The sequence below is a fragment of the Vicugna pacos genome, unplaced genomic scaffold (assembly GCF_048564905.1).
Source record: "Vicugna pacos unplaced genomic scaffold, VicPac4 scaffold_76, whole genome shotgun sequence".
NCBI classification, from domain to species: Eukaryota; Metazoa; Chordata; class Mammalia; order Artiodactyla; family Camelidae; genus Vicugna; species Vicugna pacos.
In genome coordinates, this window is record NW_027328757.1 from 637,672 (window position 1) to 659,064 (window position 21,393).

General features: G+C 34.6%; 1 protein-coding gene across 1 annotated transcript in view; it reads left to right on the forward strand.

Moving 5' to 3' along the window:
- TBC1D8B (TBC1 domain family member 8B) overlaps positions 1 to 21,393 on the forward strand; it is a 54,581-nt gene that overhangs the window by 27,935 nt on the left and 5,253 nt on the right. Inside the window, exons 8-19 of the mRNA XM_006214174.4 lie at positions 1,297 to 1,446; positions 1,984 to 2,134; positions 2,594 to 2,808; positions 10,710 to 10,827; positions 11,763 to 12,048; positions 12,980 to 13,109; positions 14,032 to 14,130; positions 16,409 to 16,477; positions 16,650 to 16,890; positions 17,616 to 17,681; positions 19,606 to 19,689; positions 20,880 to 20,936. Coding sequence (XP_006214236.1) covers positions 1,297 to 1,446; positions 1,984 to 2,134; positions 2,594 to 2,808; positions 10,710 to 10,827; positions 11,763 to 12,048; positions 12,980 to 13,109; positions 14,032 to 14,130; positions 16,409 to 16,477; positions 16,650 to 16,890; positions 17,616 to 17,681; positions 19,606 to 19,689; positions 20,880 to 20,936 — 1,666 coding nt within the window. The remainder of the gene's footprint in view (positions 1 to 1,296; positions 1,447 to 1,983; positions 2,135 to 2,593; positions 2,809 to 10,709; positions 10,828 to 11,762; positions 12,049 to 12,979; positions 13,110 to 14,031; positions 14,131 to 16,408; positions 16,478 to 16,649; positions 16,891 to 17,615; positions 17,682 to 19,605; positions 19,690 to 20,879; positions 20,937 to 21,393) is intronic.

Sequence of the window (21,393 nt, forward strand, 5' to 3'; positions counted from 1 at the left end):
TGGTCTCCTATTGTTTAAATTTGCAATTCCCTAATGACATATGATGTTAAGCATCTTTCATGTGATTATTTGCCATCTTTCTGTGGTGATCTTTTGCCCATTTTTTAACTGGTTTCTTTATTTTTTAAAACAGTCCCGTTTAGTTCTTTGAATATATTTATAATAGCTGCTTTCCGCTCTTAGTTGCCAAAATCCAAGAAGCAAGCCTCTTCAGGGACATTTTTTGTTGGTTTTTTTTTTAAGTTCTCATTTTTATTTTTAAGCCTGTCTTCTCATATCACCCCCTGAATCAGTATAAACAATTAGTGGTCAGGCCATGATGGGTCAGAAGTGTTTAAATGCCTTGAACCATTTAAGTTTTCCACCTTTTGCTCAGGGGATCTTTGTGTGAAGATATACTTCAAACTTTAGGCAGTTTACAAATCAGCCTTAGCTTTCATTTCTTATTTCCAAAATCAGCCAGAGTTGACTGACTGGGGCCTTCTCCTGTCTCATTTCTTTCTTGGGCCAGGTTCACAGTCCTGTATATGCATGCACACTTCTAGATACCCAAGATAATGTTGGAACCTTTCAAAGTTCCCCTGTGGTCATCTGATTCTCAAGCTCTTCCTTTTAAATTTTTAGTCAGTCTCTTGTTTGCCTCAAATTGAAATCACAGCTCTTAAGCAGCTGTAATGTTATTAGCAGATTGCTATGGTTTTCTGGAATGCCCTGGGGATGGGGCCCTTTACACAGAGCTGAGCTCTGAATCAAATCAAATTATAACAACACTCTGGGAATGGAGATTTTCCAGGGAGCTGCTGGTTTGGTGAAAATAGTGTTCTGGGGATGGGGCTTTTAATAAAGCTCCAAAAGATCCATTGGCTGTGATAATGCTGGCTTTCATGGATACTGTACCTCTGAGCTTGGGAATGGGAACAGCCTCAGGTTTAAACTTTCCAGACTCTGGTGTTCTTACTGAGGTTCATTTTGAATTGATGCTTTTCAGTTCTTTCTGTGCCTTTGGTTAATTTACAAAATTCTGAACTGTTCTTTTTTTTTTTTAATGTTTTGCCAGTATTTTGTTGCCTGTGTAGGGGAGTTGGTCCACTAAGAGCATGAGTTTGATGTTCTAGACATTGGTTTGTTGACATCTCTAATTTTGATAGAAAAACAATGTTCGTCTGAAACATTGCTTTAATATGTGTTATGTATATAGATTGTTGTTTATAAATAACGGGTTGAACATGGTCGCTTTTTCTTCTTGCAGAAACCTTTATGCATACATTTAGGACAATTATATTCTTTCTTTTTCAGGTTCCTATTAGTTCTGATTCTGTAGGCCCATCTGATAATACTGAGGTACAGTCTTTGACATGTCAGAGAGAATGCAGTAAAACTGTGAACACAGAAGCCTTAATGACAGTGTTTCATCCTCAGAATTTGGAGACTCTTAATTCCAAAATGGTAGGAAAACAAAATATTTTAATCTATAGACTGAAACAGTTGATCGAAAATAAAAATCTTAAATCAGACTAGAAGGTATCACAACTGAAAGCTCTTTTGGGAGCTTGAAAATCGATTTTCTAGCAGATAGTACTGTTTTGTTCCATTACACAATAGGGCTGTTACCAAGAATTAAGATAAAAGATGAAAGTTGAACCTTAGGTTTTAGTTGCATAAATTTCTAATAATCATTCCTTATTGGGGTGATTTGATGAGATTGATGATTCAAAACTTTACCTCTTAAGTGTAATGCTTTTTAAATATGCATTTAGCTAAGAATTAAAATAGTAAATTAAAGCTGTTACACTCATATGGATTTAAAAGATTTTAGTGATGACAGTGGTCCAGTATTTGGCCTGTCCATGAAGACTGATTTTGACTTTCTATGTTCTTCATTTCCTTGGGAATTGTTTCATGGGGAAGAGAGTTATTGAGTTATTTGAAACTTCAAATTAAGTTTTTTCACTGTGTTTAGTTGCTTTGATTGTTTTGTTATAGTTGAAAGAAAAGATGAAGGAACAGTCATGGAACATCCTATTTGCAGAATGTGGGCGTGGTGTTAGCATGTTTCGGACCAAAAAGACTCGAGATCTGGTTGTAAGAGGGATTCCAGAGACCTTAAGAGGAGAGCTCTGGATGCTTTTTTCAGGTATTACATTTATTCACTTTATTCATTTAGCAGACTTTACCTATGCCCGTTATAGGCGTTACACACCAAGCTAAATAAAAATAATTACAAAGATGACTAGGACTAAGTCTTACTCTTCGTGAGTTCAGACTAGTCAAAGAGAGTAAGGTACACATCCATTGTGTGAGCAGTATAGTTTATTAGACAATATATGGGTAATTGCAGGGGATAGGGTGGGAATTTTTTAGTGTCAGAGGAAAGTTAAGGTGAAAAGACAGTTTATGAAAATGTTATTCTTTTGGATGAGATTGATGTCATGATATTATAAATTCTGGTGTCAAGCTTTTCCTTTTCTCTTGTTTGTACTCTGTTACCATGTGAGCATAAAGCTAAGTTTAAGGGTAATTCAATTCTTCATGTATATATGCAAGTAGTAGCCTTATAGCCCTCTTTTGAATGTTAATGTAATCATGTTTACAGGTGCTGTTAATGACATGGCTGTTAATCCTGGCTATTATGCTGAAGTGGTCGAACAGTCCTTAGGGACCTGCAACTTGGCTACTGAAGAAATTGAGCGTGATTTGCGTCGCTCCCTGCCTGAGCATCCAGCCTTTCAGAGTGACACTGGCATATCTGCGCTGAGGCGGGTACTCACTGCTTATGCATTCAGGAATCCCAAAATTGGATACTGCCAGGTATGATTTCATTATGAGCTCAACTGTTTACATGTTCCAAATGATAAAATCACATCAAATCCAACTCTACTAATAAGGACAGAAGTTAGGCTGAGATTAATAGTGGCTATTATTAATCTAAGTAGAATGGTAGTGGGAATACTTAGAATTGATATTTCATTATTTTTGTTTTACATTTAACAAATGTTTATTGAATTTCTGCTCTGGAAAAGATACTCTGCTGGTGCTCAAGACTGCTGGGGACACAGCAGGCTGGGCTGGTGTTGCCGGTAATAAAAGAATTTACCAGAGACAAAGGACAGCTTAAAAAACAAAAGTTTAATAGATATGCTGCTACAGGCAACAGCAGGCCCCACAGAGGAGAGGTGCCTGTCTGAGTACCAAGGGTGAACGTGCAGGGTCTTTTACTGAGGAAGGGGCTGTGAACACAAAGGGATAGGGCAACAGATTTGTGATTGGCTGTAAGTGAGGTAAGACTTGTCAGGGGCTACTCTGAGTAATGGGATTTATGACTCTGTTAAGTACGAGATATGCAGTGATGCCTGTCTGCCTAGGGTATTGTGATTAGTCATTTCCTGGGGGCGGTTAGTTTTGTTATGATAAACACACATCCAGGAAGATGTTTTTATCCTGTAGTGGGGAGTTGGAGGTGAAGGGTGCCAGTCAGCTCCAGGCACATGGAGGGCCCAGGAATGGGGGTTTTAATGGCTTTAGAGAGGCTTCAAAGAGACTTCAGAGAGCACCAGACAGCTCCACAAAGGCGATATAAAGATGAATCAGATAAGGATCCTTCCCTTAGAAGTGTACAGATTGGAAAGAAAAAAAGTATATGGATTGGTAGGTATTAAAACATATTCGTTGGCAAATGAAACACAAATGAGGTAAATTATCAGAAGTGTATGAAGTCAGGGTTTATAATAGGGGTAAGTTGTTTTCATTGGCAGGAACAAAGAAGCCTTCTTTGAAAAGGTGGCATTTATAGGTCTTGAAATTGGGGAGTTTTGGGTGTATGGACATGGAATGAAAGAACATTCTTGGTGGAGGGATCAGTGTAACCAAACACAGAGGTAAATGTAGAATATATATAAGGCTATATTCTGTTTAGTAGAAATGCAGAGGGAATTAAATGAAATAATTGGAGGAAAAAAATGAGGTAGATTGGGATAGGTCAGGAGTTTCAATTTTATATTGTAGGCAGTGGAGGGATCATTGAAAAAAATTCCTTTAGGAGCTCACTATATTGGTTAGGGTGTGCTAGACTGCTTACACAGATAATCTCAAACAGATAATAGCTCAAACACAGTAGGAGTTTACATAAAGGAATAAACCAAGGAGAGCAAGTATTCAAGTCAGTAGGTAGCTCTCCTCCATATGATTGATTTTTCAAGGATTTAGGCTAACAGCAGACTCTGTCATCTTCAAAATGTGGCTTCCAAGGTGCTCTTTCATTGCCATTACTACTCACAGAAAGGGGGAGAGAGCGTGGAGAAACAATTGTGGGAGATTTTATTGGCTAGGCCTGGAAACTGCATACATCACTTCACCCACATTTTATTGGAGAATCTTGCTCTCATAGTCACACCTATTCACTGCAGAATGCAGTGTGGCTGAGCCCACATACATTTAGATACTATGGAAGAAGAGGAGATTGGATTATAGTGGATAGCTAGCACTCTCATTTATAATGAGGTTGAGCACTCAGAATGATTACAGATCAATCCTGTGTATCCATGGAAACTTATCAGATAGACAGGTATTTTAATGAAAAGCAATTTAAGTGAATGGATCATCTAAATGACAAGTATTTCCCATGTTTTAGGATCTCTGAAAGATTAAAAAAGAGGCATAATGCTGCTTTTCTCAAAGAGCTTACATTCACAGAGACTGTGATGTTATCTATAAGTAGTATAGAGGCAGCTTCAAAGTAGGCAATACTTGGTTGTGACTTCTAAAAGATAAGAGCAAAGTTGGAGACGTGGAGGGCCAGAGGAAAGTTATTCTGAGTCAGGTAACACTATGAGTAATACCATTCGGATGACAGTAAGCCTGCATTGGAGATCAGACTGGCTAGGTTCATGCTGGAATCAAGAAGTAAAGTAAAAAATTTGAATTTAATACGGTAAACAGGGTTTATTGCTTTGGATCAGAAATCCATGTGAGCCATACTGACTCATTTTGGCTGGCTGACTGTCTTGCTTTATTTATCTTTCCTTCTCCCCACCCTCCCTCCCTGCCTTCCATCTCTCTGATCTGTTTTCTTCCTTCTTTTCTCCCTTTCTTTTCTTTTTTGATTCCTTTTTCTTTTCATCTATCTAGAGAAATTCACCCATTATTTTTTTTAGTATATTCACAAAGTCATGCAACCATCATTGCTATCCAATTCCAGAACACTTTCATCACCCCAAAAAGAAGCCCCATATCCATTAGCAGTTACTCCATTTTTCTCCCTACCTCCAACACTAGGCAATCACTAATCTACTTTTCTGTCTCTATGGATTTGCCTCTTATGGATCTTTTATCTAAATGGAATAATACAGTATGTGGTCTTTTGTGTCTGCCTTGTTTCATTTAGCATATTGTTTTCAGGGTTCATCCATGCTGTAGCATGTATTAGCACTTAATTCCTTGTTATGGCTGAATAATATTCCATTGTATACATACACAACATTTTGTTTTTTCAGCAGTTGATGGGCATTTGGGGTTGTTTCCATATTTTTGCTATTATGAATAATGTTGCCATGGATATTCACATACAGCTTTTTGTGTGGATGTGGTTTTTGATTCTTTTGGGTATTTAACTAGAAGTAGAATTGCTGAATTATATGGTAACTTTATGTTTAACATTTTGGGGCACTGCCAAGCTATTTTTCAAAGAAACTGTACCATTTTACATTCCCAGTAGCAATGTATAGGGTTCCAATTTCTGCACATCCTCAATAACACTTATTGTCTCTCTTTTTTATTATAGCTATCCTAGTAAATGTAAAGTGGTATCTTATTGTGGTTTTGATTCACATTTCCCTAATGTGCTTATTGGCCATTTGTATATATCTTCTTAGGAGAAATGTCCATTCAAATTCTTTGCCAATTTTTAAAGTTGGGATATTGCTGAGTTGTAATGGTTCTTTATATATTCTGAATACCAGTCCTTTACTAGATACAATATTTGCAAAATTTTTCTCCTGTGGATTGTCTTTTTCACTTTTTCGATGGTGTTCTTTGAAGCAGGAAAGTTGTAATTTTTATTTTTATCTCTTTTTCTTTTGTTGTGTGCTTTTGATGTCGTATCTAAGAAGCCATTGCCTAATCCAAGGACAAAAAGATTTACTTCTATGTTTTCTTCTAAGAGTTTTATTGTTTCAATGTTTAATTTTAGATCTCAGCCAGTTAATTTTTGTGTGTGGTGTATGGAAAGGGTCCAGCTTCATTTTACTTGTGGATAGCCAGTAGTCCCAGTGTCATTAGTTGAAAAAAGCTAATCTTTCACTCATTGAATTGTCTTGGCACCCTTGCTTAAAATCAATTGACTATAAATGTTAAGGTTTATTTCTCAACTCATAATTCTATTCTATTACTTTACATTTCTGTTCTTATGCCAGTATCATACTGTCTTTTTTTTACTACAGTTGTGTAGTAAGTTTTGAAATTGGGAAATGTGAGTCCTTTAACTTTATGTTTTTCCAAAATTGTTTTGACTCTTTTGGGTCTCTTGCAATTCCATATTAATTTTAGGATCTGCTTGTCTTTTTCTGAATCAGAAAGAAAAGGCCAGCTGGAATTTTGATAGTCATTGCATTGAATCTGTAGATCAACTTGGGGAATACTATGTGTTAGCAATATTAAGTCTTCTAATCCATGAACACTGGTCATTTTTCTTTTCCATTTATTTAATTCTTTTAAAATTCCATTCAAGGTTGTTTTGTAGTTTCCTATGTGCAAGCTTTATACTTCCTTTGTTAATTTTATTTCTAAGTATTTTACTCTTTTTGGCATTATGGTAAATGGAATTGTTCTCTTGCTTTTATTTTTGGATTATTCATTGCTAGTATATAGAAATACAATTGCCATATATATAAATATAAAGATATATATATAGGGGAGGGAGGTCTTGTATCTTGCAACCTTGCTGAGCTTGTTTGTTCTAGTAGATTTTTTTGTGGATTCCTTACTTAGGATTTTCTACATACAAGACTGGGATCTGAATAGTAGTATTTTTACTTCTTCCATTCCAATCCAGATGCTTTTTTCCCCCTCTTTTTCTTGCCTAATTGAGCTGGCTAGAACTTTGAGTAAAGTGTTGAAGAGAGGTGGTAAGACTGCATATTCCTGTCTTGTTATTTATCTTAGGGGGAAGTAATCAGTCTTTCATCATTAAGTATGATGTTAGCTGTGGGAGTTTTGTAGATTCTCCTTATCATGTTGAGGAAGTTCTCTTATATTCCTAGATTGTTGAGTGTTTTTATCATGAAAGGGTGGCAGATTTTGTTAAGTAATTTTTCTTGTCTATTGAGATAATCGTATGATTTTTCCCTTTTATTCTAGTAATATTATTGTTGACCTGAAACAAGTAGACTACCAGATATTTCTTCAGCAAAGATGGGTTTATTTGGGATCAGCAGAGATTTGCAATTTGGAGTCTACAACCATGGCAAGCCATGGGCAAGTTCCCCAATAGCAAGTGGAGGAAAACCCTTTTATAGAGGGATAAGGAAGTTGGAAGGGCTATAATAATATCCATGGCTTTTCCTTGGCTGAGTCCTTGCCAGGAAAGAAGAGGAGTCTTTCTCCTCCCTGTTGGGCTCTGCCGTAGTTGCAGGGCATGAGAGCTCTTCCTTCTGGTCACCCAACTCTATTTAACTGAGGTTTCTGTATTTTTTATATCGTATATTACTTTGATTACTTTTCATAAGTTTTACCACTCTTGTGTTTCCAGGATAAATCTCACTGGGTCACAGTGTGGAATCCTTTTTATATGTTACTGTTCAGTTTGCTAGTATTTTGTTGAAGATTTTTGCATTTATATTTATAAAATATATTGATACATATTTTTCTTATGATATCTTTGTTTGGTTTTGGTATCAGGGTCTCAAAGATTGAGCTGGGTAGTGTTTCTTCTGCTCACATTTTTTGAAGAGTTAATGAAGGATTGGTGTTAATTCTTTAAATGTGTGGTAGAATTTGCCAGTGAAGCTATCTGTTCCTAGAATTTTCTTTGTGGGAAATTTTCTCATTCAGTTTCTTTACTTGCTACAAGTCTGTTCAGATTTTTCTATTTTTTTCTTGAGTTGCTCTTGGTAGTTTTTCTAAGAAATTGTCCATTTAATCCAGGTCGTCTAATTTGTTAGCATACAGTTGTTCTTCGTATTCCCTTATAATCCTTTTTATTTCTGTTAAGGTTGGTAGTAATGTTCTCTGTTTCCTGATTTTAATTTGAATCCTCCCCCCACCTCCCCCTGCCTTTCTGTCTTTCTGTTTTTTACCGTTTTGGTTAGGCTACCAAAAGGAATTTCTAGTTTTTTAATATTTTCAAAATACCAACTTTGGGCTTTGTTGATATTTCTGTTTTTTTTTCCTATTCTCTATCACTTCCTGTTTGTGCAGAGCCTCAAGATTAGCCAGAGGTAAGAGCTTAGATCCTTTTCTGTTCTTTCCTGAGCATACACACAGCTCTGGGCAGGCATAAAGCCATATCAATGCAGTTGGCCTTCTAGATTCCCAGGCATATGTTAAGAGCGTTGTTCCACAGCGCCCCAAGAATATCTCATCTCCCAGCTTTTCATTTTAACCTTTAATGACCTACTATTTGGCCCAACTGTTATCCACTGCCTCAGGCAGCCACATGTTCAGCAACTGCTTCTGATTTTTTGAAGGAACATTCTAGGGAAAAAGGCTGTTTGCCCTGGGTGAGCTCTGTGTCAGGTCAGATAAAGACAATCAGTGTGTTCTTCCAGGGAACCACCAGACAGGTCAAATAATGACAGTTCTCTGGGAATGGGGCTTTGAAGAAGCTCCAGTCCCATTCTGTTCCCTCTCGTGGCTGCTAGATGCTGATTTTCACCATGATTGCTGAGTGTTGGTTTTTAAGGCTACTGTGAAGCTGAGGAGGAGGGATGAGACTAGGGCAATTAAAAATGCCATAGAGCTCATTATTTTTACTAAGAGTCAGCCATTTTATTAAATAAATGCTTCCTGAATTACTGTAAGCTTTTGGTGAATTTTCAGAGTTCTGAAAAAATGATTTTGACAATTTTTGCTAGTCTTACTGCTTTTTTAGAGGAGAGCATTTTTGGAGGGCCTTACTCTGCCATTTTTCACTGATGTTTCTCCCATTATGGCTTTTTTTTTTTTAACATTTTTTCATTATGGCTTCTTGAACAGGAAAGTGATGGAGTAAAAATTGAGCTTGAGGTCAAATATTGTGCCAGATATGGCAGTGAATTGACATAATTTATATACAAATATATAAGAAAAGTATTGAATTATGAAAACGAACAATGGGCATGAAAAGATTAGCCACAGAACAAAAAAAATATAGATTAATAACAAAGTCTAAGAAACAAAGTTCAACCTCAAAGAAGTTCAAATTCAAACCATGAGATACCATTTTCGCTATCAAATCAGCAAAGCCAATTATGATTATTACAAAGGAGCAGTGAAATAAGCATTCAAACACTATAATTCAGAACTATAAATCAGTACAATCTTTCTGGAATATAGTTTGGCAATAATATCAAGTCATTTAAAAATAATCTTCTTTGACCAAATAATTTCATTTCTATGTATCTTTCCTGAGAAAATAGTAAAACACTTAAATGAAGATTTATATACAAAAATATTCATTTCAGTGTTATATATAATAGTATAAAGTTGAAATCAACCTAAATGTCTAATAATAGTAGAATGATTAAATAATTTATAGTATGTTCAACTTATTAGATTATTTCACAGTCATTAAAACTACTGTTTTAGAAGAATTATTTAATGGCATTGAAAATGTATAACATAATGTTCAGTGAAAAAAAATCAAACTTTAATATACAGTTTGGTCTAAATTTTAGGAGAAAAGGGAAAGAAATAAAAGCATACAAAAAATACATCAACTTGTTAACGTTGGTGATCTCTAGGTAGGTAGGGTACAGGAGATTTAATTTTCTTCATACCTTTCCATTCTTTCCAGGCTCTATACATTAAAGGTTTTATTACCTTTATAATAAAGGCTATGGCCAAATGTTGTCTAAAAGTAATGATCTGACATTTGTATGGAAGATAGATTAGAAGAAGGAGAAAGTCAAGATGGTAATGGGGGTGGAAAGGATAAAGCAAATCTAAAAGACATTTTCTAAGAAGAAACTCTAGGATATGAAGACAGATTGTATCTGGAAGATAAAAGGTTTCTAGCATGATCAAAATTAAGATATCAAAGAAGAGAATCCTATTTAATAGAGGAAAGAAGATGTTTAGTTTTGGACACAACTGAGGGTGATTGACATCTAAGGAATATTCTCCTGTAGGTAGTTGAAAATACAGATGAAGTCTGTTTCTCCGATTTTAGTATGTCTTGGAAAGTATGTACGGTTTTTTCAAGATTTGTAGTAATTAATATTTTCTACTTGTTGAAATTAGTCTAAATTAGAGAGGTTTTACTTATTGTGTTCTGTGTTCATGATATTACTGCTTCATTTTCCTTGAATTGTATAAAATATATATATACATATGTATAATTACTGATTAGCAGATATTAGTCTGACTTCACCTTGTTTTGCTTTGGACTGGCTCAGAGTTCTCATGTTTCGTTATGATTAGTCTCATAGTTGTTATTGCTGAAAACTACTATGTTTGAAGAAGAAATGTAATTGTTACCCGAGCAATATTTATTATTTTTATTTTTCTATGAATTTTAGGCAATGAACATTTTGACTTCAGTGTTGCTTCTGTATGCAAAAGAGGAAGAAGCTTTCTGGCTTCTGGTTGCTGTATGTGAACGAATGTTACCTGATTATTTTAATCGTCGAATCATTGGTAAAAAAACCTCACATACACATATACCTATACGAACACTTATTTCTTTTCTAAACAATTTGTAGACCTCTTGTCTATACAATTATCTGTCAAATGGAAGAACTGATCAATTAAGTTTTGAAGTATACAAAATGCAAACAATATCAAAGTGTCATGTTTACTGACATGTTCAAGAGAAGAGCTTTTCGTACTGAATATATGACTGGAAAAATTGTTTAATAGGTTATGTTTTAAAAATAAAATACCTAGTCTGTTTCTTTATAAAAATACAAATTTTAAGTTTGCTATCTCTATATTGCTGAAACAGTGGTGATCAAAGCATCTGGAGCTACTGAAATTTTTTTAATATGAGAGAGAGATTTTAATCATCTTAAAATCTCCACATTTATATGAATTGTATAGATATATACAAGGTTTGAAAGAAGGATTAGCTTCTCAATTTGTAATTATATAATATTTTCTTCAGTTATCAAATATTTATAGAGCTGTGAGCCCCTACCTTAAAACTATAGGTGGTCTCTCCTTTGCACCCTCATAAGCCTTCAGTATCATGGCTAGGTCATTGACTGGATTGTCTTGTGTTAGTTATTTTTGTATTTACCTTAAGTTCTATTAGATATTAAACTCTTTGAAGATGAGATCATTTCATTAATTGCTGCTATCTCTTACAGCACCTATTACAGGTTTCTGCACATAATAAAGATCCCATAAATAACTATTTAAATGAATATGAATTGAGTTTCTCAAGTACCTCTTGATGCATGATACTGCCAGCAGATAAAAAAAATGTGTGAAATATAGAAAAGGCACTGAAGAAGTTCATGTTTTAAGGAAGAGGAATGAGATATATCAGCATACTAATAGAAGTGGGAAGGTATCAGAAACAAGTCCTTTTAAAAGGTGTTCATTTTTTAATTTCTTCATGTGTTCTCCAGGTGCCTTGGTGGATCAGGCAGTCTTTGAAGAACTTATCAGAGATCACCTCCCCCAGCTGACCGAACACATGACCGATATGACATTCTTTTCCTCAGTTTCTCTCTCATGGTTCCTCACACTTTTTATTAGTGTGCTACCTATTGAAAGTGCAGTGAATGTGGTGGACTGTTTCTTCTATGATGGAATAAAGGCCATTTTACAACTGGGACTGGCAATACTTGACTATAATTTAGACAAACTGCTGGCATGTAAAGATGATGCTGAAGCTGTGACAGCTTTAAACAGGTACTGTGAGAACTATAACATATAAATCTGGAGAGCCCCTTAGAGATTATGTTGTTCAATTTCCTTGTTTTATACGTGAGGAAACTGAGCCCTAGAAACTTTAAACAATTTGCTCAAAGTCACAAAGTTAATTGAATGAAAAGCTAGGCCTAAAGTCTGCTCTTCTGTTTCCAAGGAGAATATAATCAAAGTCAGTTACTTTGAAGTAAACCAGTAGGTTATGTACACATTCACACTAGTATTGTTGATTCAATATGCTGGAACTTTCATAGTCCCAATTTGAGCTATGAAGTGTATAAGAACAATTTGAGGGGGGAAAGGTGGTTGATAATATTAAATATCCAGTGGGGGAAATTGTTCTGGTTTCCAGCTGGTTTCAGTCAGGTAGGCTGAGCTTTCCTAGTGCCTTTTCTGTGGATGCTATTTTGTATTGAAACGTGTGTGTGTATGCGCGTGCGTGCATGCACACACACACTATGTTATGTATGTGTTAAATGAATGAATATTTGGGTAGCTGTTGTAATGGTGCAGTAAATCCCATTTATGTGCAGAATAAAATACAGACACCTCACGCTGGCATTTAGAATTCTCTATGTTAAGTCTTCAATATATCTTTCTTAAATTATTTCTCCTTACATGCCTCTATATACCCTATATTCCATCCTTACTGGGCTATGTGGTGTTTGCTGAATACTCTCTGAGCCTATCTGCTTCCCCTGTGCTCTCCTCCCACCTCTGAAATCATTTCATCATTGTCCCATTCCCCGCTTCCATGTCTTCCTAATTCCTCACCATCTTCAAATTCTACTTCCTCATAAGACCTTCCCTTGTCCTCTCAGTTGAAATTAATCTCTAACTAGGGAGAAATTAGTTGTCATTTTCCCTACATTTTACTTCTACTAATTCTTGTATTACTATCACTTTTGGATAGGTTCTTTGACAATGTCACTAATAAGGATAGCCCATTGCCTTCAAGTGTGCAACAGGGTTCAAATGTAAGTGATGAAAAAAGCAGTCATATTAGAGTGGATATTACAGATTTGATTAGAGAGTCAAATGAGGTAAGTTTTTTTATACCATAAATATATAGCATATGATACTATAGTTATATTTCTAGTGGTATGTTAAGAGTAAGATAATACAAGTAAAGATACAGTCATTTAAAATCCGACTTCACTTTAAAAATGAGTTCTGTGAAGAGAAAGAAAAATGCTGTATGATATCGCTTACATGTGGAATCTAAAAAAAAAGACACAAATGAACTTATTTATAAAACAAACAGAAACAGACTCACAGACATAGAAAACAAACTTAAGGTTACCAGAGGGGGAAGGGAGTGGGAAGGGATAAATTAGAAATTTGAAAGATACTAACTGCTGTATATAAAATAGACAACAAGATCCTACTGTATAGCACTGGGAACTGTATTCATTTTCTTGGAGTAACCTATAATGAAAAACAATATGAAAATTAATATATATATATATATTATATATATATATATATATATATATATAATATATATATAACTGAAACATTAATGCTGTACACCAGAAATTGAAACAGCATCGTAAACTGACTATACTTCAATAAAAATAAAAAATTTAAAAAATGAGTTCTGTGAAACTGTTCCTAAGTTATATAACCTCCTCTGCTTCAGTTTGTTTTTCATTAAATGAAACTATATTCACATGGGTATCTATCATTATATAAAAAGCTGAAAAACATTCTCTTCATAGAGAATAAGAATTTTACCAATGTTCTTGTACTTAGTCTAGACCCATAGTAGATGGAATCCTCTCCTGTGAATATACAGAAAAACTGAAACGTGGGAGGTGAAATTTTGCATAATCACTGAACAAGTTAGGAAAATAGCTAGAAATAGAACTGAGGCCTCTGAGAATTGAATCTGATGAAATTCAATTGTAAGAGAAGTGGATATTTATTATGAATGAGTACCCACTGAAGTCATATTTCTTGCAGAAATATGGGAATATGCGCTACGAAGATATACATAGTATGCGGTGTCGAAATAGATTGTATGTGATACAGACCCTGGAGGAAACGACAAAGCAGAATGTGGTGAGTATCCACCCAGTGGGGGACAAGCAATTGGAGTAATTTCCTCCTCAGGTTCCTTTAAAAAATTATCATTCCATGTGAAGAAAATAAAATGACTACACATTTGAGCTAGATTCTTGCCACACCTTAGCTTACTGTAAATTTTTTGAGAGAAAATAACTAATTTTCTTCTGGCTGAATGTATTGGTTTCTCCAACATGTTTTGTGTTATTTGACCTTTAATATTGAATGCTGCGATGTAGGCATTTAAGCGTAACCTGTTTGTGATGTGCTTCATCAATAAGAACAGCTGACCTACATAGTAGTCTGTGCTGCTGCTATGTATTATTATCCTTGGATCCCTAAGGTAAAGTGAAAAAGGTATAAAACAGGTTGTTTTAAGTACTCCTTTGAAATATTTGGATGGCTACATAACAAGCTGTTTATATCGGTTGCCTCTGGTGAGTGGGATTAATAGATTGCTGTTTGGAAGAGGGATTGTTTTACTTTGCTGTGTAAATCCTTCTGTACTATTTGAGCTTTTATCGTAAGCATGGATTGTTTTTGTAAACCTACTGGCTTAAAGATCAAGTCCTCAGAGATACAAAGCTGGGAAAATTAACATTTCTGAAGATTCCAGGTTTAGATGGCAATTAAATAATTCAGTGATGTTACTGTGAGAGAGTTACCATAGAGCTCCCTTGTTTATCGTTTTTATATATTAACTTTAAAAAAAGATACCAAAGTAATACGTGCTTACTGTAAATAATTCAAACATTATAGAAATGTAAAAAAGTAAAAGTTTTCTACCCCAGGAGTAACCAATATTAAAATGATTTTGCACGTATCCTTCCAGATATTTTTTCTAAACACCTATAGACCTAAATGTGTATGTGGGGGGGGCAATATAATTTTTAAAATATCGTATCAGTTACCTTGTTCTGCAAGTTTTTTCACTCAGAAATATCTCACGGTCATTGCATATCATTCAATATCTCACTTTTCTTAATGCACTGAATAGTCTACCACAGTATGGAGGTCTTATACCTAACTATTCCTTGTTAATATGGATTTAGTATCTCTCTCTCTTTCACTTTTTGCACTCTTACAAGTAATACCTTATCTAAACAACATGGGTTTGAACTGCACAGGTTCACCTACATGTGGATTTGCTTGAGTAAACATGTATTACAGTACTACAAGATCCATGGTTGGTTGAATATGTAGATGTGGAACCATGGATATGGAGGGCCAACTGTAAAGTTATACGCAGATTTTTGATTGTGCTGAAGGTCAGTGCCCCTCAACCCCCATGTTGTTCAAGGGTCAGCTGTATATCTAATCTTACACATTTGTAAGAATATTTCTGTAAGGTAGATCCCTGGAAATGGCAGCTGGTTCAAAGTGTGTGCCCATTTAAAAATTAGTAGGTTCTGCTAAATTATCCTTCAGAAGATTTGTATTGGGGGATGGTATAAGGTCCTGGGTTCAATCCCAGGCACCTCCAAAAAATAAATTAATACCTAATTACCCCCCAAAGAAAAGCAAACACTAAATAAATAAAGTGGAAAAAACCCAAAAGATTTGTATCAAATTATAATCCCACCAACAGTGTGTAAGAATGCCCTTATCCCTGCACTCCCACTAACATCACATATTAAAAATCTTTTAATTTGGGCCAGTTCGATAGATAAAAAAACTTAAATCTCACCTTGTAATTTCATTGATCACATATGTTTATTAACCTTTTTCATTTTTTTTCTTAGTGGCTTATTTTTAGCATTTGCCCATTTTTCTATGAGGTTGTATTTTTCTTACTGATCTTTAGGAGCTCTTTGTATATTAGTGGTATTAATTATTTGTCAGTTATATTTGTGGCTAATATTTCCCCTCAGTCTTGTTGTTTCTTTCATCTTTTTGACGGTGTATTTCAGAGTATATAAGTTTCAAATTTTTATGTAGTCAAATCTCTTTTTTCTTACATGTTGTGTGGGTTTCATGTCAAACTTAGCAAAGCCTTCCCAATATAAAATTATACAATTTGTAAACATACTTTCTCATATTGGCTTATAGTACTGGTATTGCTTTTTTTTTAACATTTAGATCTTTAATACACCTAAAGTATATATTTTGTTTATAGTGTGATATAGGACTCTAATGATTTTTTTTTTGCAACTGACATAGCCCATTATTTGAATACCATTTATTGAATAGTCCATCCCTACTGTACTCTGCCTTTTTTGTATAAAATTTCTATACTAAAGTGTTAAATTCTAAATTGCTTTTAATCTTTTTAAAGTTGCGTGTTGTTTCACAAGATGTGAAATTGAGCCTTCATGAATTGGATGAACTTTATGTCATCTTTAAGGTACTATTTTCCTTCTTTAAATCAAAAATAATACTCTTAGCAAAACTTTACCACAGCCACTCAACTATTTGGTTTAGAATTATTTTAGTAGACATATTTAAAAGAAAAAAAAATCTTATGAAGTTACTTTTTCTGATTTAATGACTTTCCTTTTTCCATTTTTTTTAAATAGAAACAGTTGTTTTTTTCTTATTATTGGTGTTTGAGTTCTCCAGTATTGAAGCACCATGATCCCAGTCTGCCATATTTGGAACAGTATCAGATTGACTGCCAGCAGTTCAGAGTGTTGTATCACTTGTTGAGTCCCTGGGCTCATTCTGCAAACAGAGACTCACTAGCTTTATGGACATTCAGACTGTTGGATGAAAACTCTGATTGCCTTATAAACTTCAAAGAATTCTCCTCTGCAATTGGTAGGATTATGTCCAATAATTTTCTTTTTTAAAGCAAAAAAATAAGAATACCTCTAGAAATAATTAGTGCTGCCTATTACTGCCAACTTAGATTTTATCAGCCTAATTTACATTGTCTCCAGCTTTAGCAATAACTGGACCATTTTGTATGTTTGTTGCTAAATCTAAGTATCTTGGTATTTTGCCCCAAACCACCCAGAAAAGCAAGCTGTTGGGTGTTTTAGTGGCTAACATGAAGGAAGAGAATGTCCTGATTTTCCCACACTTGGGCACATTACCCCTCAGTGAAAATCCAACCACATAGCCTAGAAGAGTGATAGAGAAATACTCAAGGAACATTCTGTTCCTGTAGATAGTCCACCAGATATATCATTCCTTTGCTTTTCCAGACACCCTAGCATGCTTTCTTATCAGGGATTGCCCCTTGAAGAGGAGTTCTCTCTTCAAATGAAACATAAGGCCTCAGTCAAAAGAAAAAAAATAATATTAGGTTGAGGTTGTGGGAGAGTTCAGCAGGAGACCATTTAATTTTTTCCCTCTGATAAAGGGTATTTTGCTTACATACTTCAAGGAAAGAATCTGGCTGAGGGGTAGTTCAACTGTTAGCTTAAGTAACTGAATTCTAACTCCTGGCTAGTGTCTGTATCTTAATTAATCTATGTTGCTGGAATTGACTGAATGTTCTTTGGATATGTGATTATTTGCAATTTAATTTTATTGAACAGACATAATGTACAATGGAAGTTTTACTGAGAAGCTTAAGTTGCTTTTTAAGCTGCATATTCCTCCAGGTAAGAGTTTAACAGTTGTTTGTCATGTACAGGAATTGACTCCATTTTAACCAGTATAATTACAGGTATCATTCCATTTTAACAAATAATATAATTTTCCAAATGATATAAGATCATTGCTTCATTGTGGCCCATGAATCATATTACCAATATTTTTGCTGATAAATAGTTGTGCTGAAACCTGTGGAAGAGATTCTGTACAACAGATTGTTTCAACAAGTTTCCTTCCTGTTAGTGGTCAGTCAATTTAATGATAAATAGTTTGTGTATAAGAACTATCTATTATTTGAATATTGGTATAATGTTGAATTTTTATTATTGTTATTGTCATTTGAGAGTAGAATTTAACTTTAGACAAATTGCCGAACTTGTGAAATGCTACAGATTATTCAGAAAAATGAGACCAGGCAGCAGGGATATTAAAAATTTGGAAAAGGAAACAATAAAAGCTAACATTTATTGAGCACTTGCTCTGTCGAGGCATTTGCTTGGCATGCATTCTTTTATTTCATTCTCATGATACCCTTGAAAGGTGGTATTATTCTTTGAATTTTGACAATAAAGAAACTAAGAGTCTGAAAGATTAAATTAATTGCTGAAGATTACATCGCTAATAAATTGTGTACCTGGGATTCAAACTGAGGTCTGACTCCAAGCTCAGATTTCTTTCTTTCTATTCTACTGTCGACTGAAAAAAACAAAATCCACAACTTAAAAGTTGAGAGTTGTGTTTTATTCAGCAGACTTTCTGAGGACTTCATGCCTGGGAGGTGGCCTCTCAGATCACTCTTAGAGACGGCTCCGAAGAGGTAGGGGAGGAGCCAGGATCTGTAGGAGTTTTTGCCACAAAGACCAGGTAGTCAGAACATCAAAAGATCACTGGTAATTAAAGAGAACTGGACATCTCAAGTTAATGACTTAGCGCTTTTCCCTGTATGGGAAAATGCAAGAGTCTGGGCTGGTTGAAATCATTCCTTTGCTATCTAAGGCCAGTATCCTGTGCCTCCCATCCTGTATTCCCTCAGGGCTTACCGTCAGGGCGGCTGCAGTGTGATGGCTTGATGGCTGCAACATCTTTGTTTACCGATATGGCGATCAACGTTTTTCAATCACACTGCCATACTGCTTTAATGTTACCACAGCCTTCCACTTTGTTTCCCTCTGACGTTAAGAGGCTGCCTTGGCTGCCTTTCCCAGACCAATCCATATTTTGGGAAAACAGTCTTAGGCTTTAAAGGAACATTGCAAAAGTACCTTTTAGCTTAGATAGGGTAATTCACCAAAACAACAACAACAACAAAACACTTCATAATTTGTATAAAAGTACATGTGGGTTCTCTTTTAGAATCTTCCAAGGATAGCTGGGAACTATTCTTTACCAGACCAAAAATCTAAAAGCCGTCTTTAGCCCTTCACAAACTCAAATCACAAACAGCATTAAAAACAAAGGACAAACCAAAAAATTTAATTATGAAGAACTTTGCATTGTCAAGTCAAATTGTCATTAGAATGTCTGATATTGCCGTGGATGAATTTACTTTCCGTAGAAGGATCAAAAATAGAAAAACACTGTTAGAGCAGTCAACTTCATGTTTTCTTTATTACTAAAGATGTTTTCAAATGACTGAGGCCACGTTTTCAGAGATTTCCAAATGCCAGATTTTTTTTATTTCAACTTGTAATGGCTCTTGAAAAACTATTTAAAAATCAAGTAATTTGGAGAAATAATAGAACTCAAAGTACTCAAATACTCCTTATTATTTGCTATACAGTAGAGTTGTACCACTTCCACATTTCTTCACGTATGTCTTTCTTTTACAGGGACCCTTTGTTTAATTCTCTGCCCCCAAATTTAATCGACCCATTATAGGGCTTGTTTCTGTCTCTTATTGTTATAAATGTGATTTGGGTTATCTGTTTTCAGCTTATACTGAAGTCAAGTCTAAGGACCCCTCAAAGTGCGATGAACTTTCCAAGGAAGAATTACTTTATTTCAGTCAGCTCCATGGTAAATATCTGTTTAAAATGTATCTGTTGTGATGGCTAGTCTCTCAGAGATCTTCCTGGCTTAAATATTCTTTACCCAGCTACCACTAGTAAAATTTGGGTTAATTATACCTTATACTTCTTTTGTGCTGTCATAGCACTTAGCCCAGCCCTAAATGCATGGTAAGTATGCCATGAATATTTGGCTGGTTAACTAAACTACATTTTGGGTTGTGATTTATGGAATTTCTTACTTATTGGAGAATTAGAAAGAAAATGCATTTTATTTCTACCTTTGTAGCATAAATTTCTAAAATGTATCTGACTGTTCTTCATGCTTTGTTAAAATGCAATGAAGACAATAGAATCTTTGATGATTGAAGATCATAGCTATTATTCAAACAGTGAATACTTAATATAAATCACTGTAGGTATGGGAGACAGGGATGAGTCTGTCTCAAGACATAATTGAGAAGTATTACAAGCTTATTTTTGTGTCTCTTGCTCCTTTTTCATAAATATGAATGTCTTATAGAAGAATGTCTTTTTTAATGTATGTTTATGATTACTCTATGTTAGTGTTTGAACATTAAGTTCGAAGAGACCTTTACCAATCATCTAGTCAAGTCCCTTAATTATGTAGAGGGCACTTGAGGCCCAGAAAGGAGACATGACTTGTGCAAGATTTTTCAGTGAGGTTTTACCACAGTCAGGACTAGTAGCTCAGGCTTTTCACTTCCGGTATGTTTTTATCCTAGTAGTAGAAGTAATACAATTTTTTTTAATTCTTTTTTTTTTTAATGGTGGTACTAGGGATTGAACCCAGGACCTCATGCATGCTAAGCATGCGCTCTACCACTTGGACTATACCCTCCCCACTGAAGTAATACAATTTAATTTGAAGAAAATCATAAGGAAGAAAATAACCACATACCACCTAGAAATAAATTGTATTTATTTATTAATGTATACCAATAAATATTTGATATATTTCCTTCTAAGATTTTTTTTCATACGGATTTTTCCTCAGTGTTCTTGTAAAAGTTCTTAATACTTTGTCTTCTAATGATAGGAGGTCAGATTAGCTATAATTGGTTTGCTGAATTGAAGAAAATAACACGTGCTTATAAGTCTTTATATAAGATATTATTTTATTTTCAAAAGGTATTTGTTACATATTTTACAAAATGTGATTGTCCTCTTTTCCTCTAGTTTCCAAGCCTGCAAAGGAGAAGGAAGCAGAATCAGTAAAAAAAAGCCCTGAAAAAGGTATATGATCTAGGAGTTATCATTTAGTTTAAGTTACTGTTTTTGTAAATAGGGTTAACTACACAAAAGGGAAACATGGATTCCCTTTAAAGTCTATTGATTTGTCCTGAGAGCTTTTTCAGTTCCTTTGTGTTAGTTTCACAATTTATTCTTTCTTCTCTTGATAGTCTTAGAAGTTATAGAAAATATAATAATATATGACCCATATTAATTTAATTTTATTATTCTGAAAATATTTACTTTAATTACATAAGTAATAGGTAATCTTTATAAAAGAAATTTAAATGTACTGAAATCCTCATACCCGCCCCCAACCTCACCCTGAAGTAAACATGAAAACATTTCGTCCATATTTTTTCTAGACCTGTTTCTATGTATAAACAAATATAAGTAGACATCTCTCTCTTTTTTAAAAAAAGAAACATTTCATAAAAACTCTTCTGCAATTTGCTCTTTT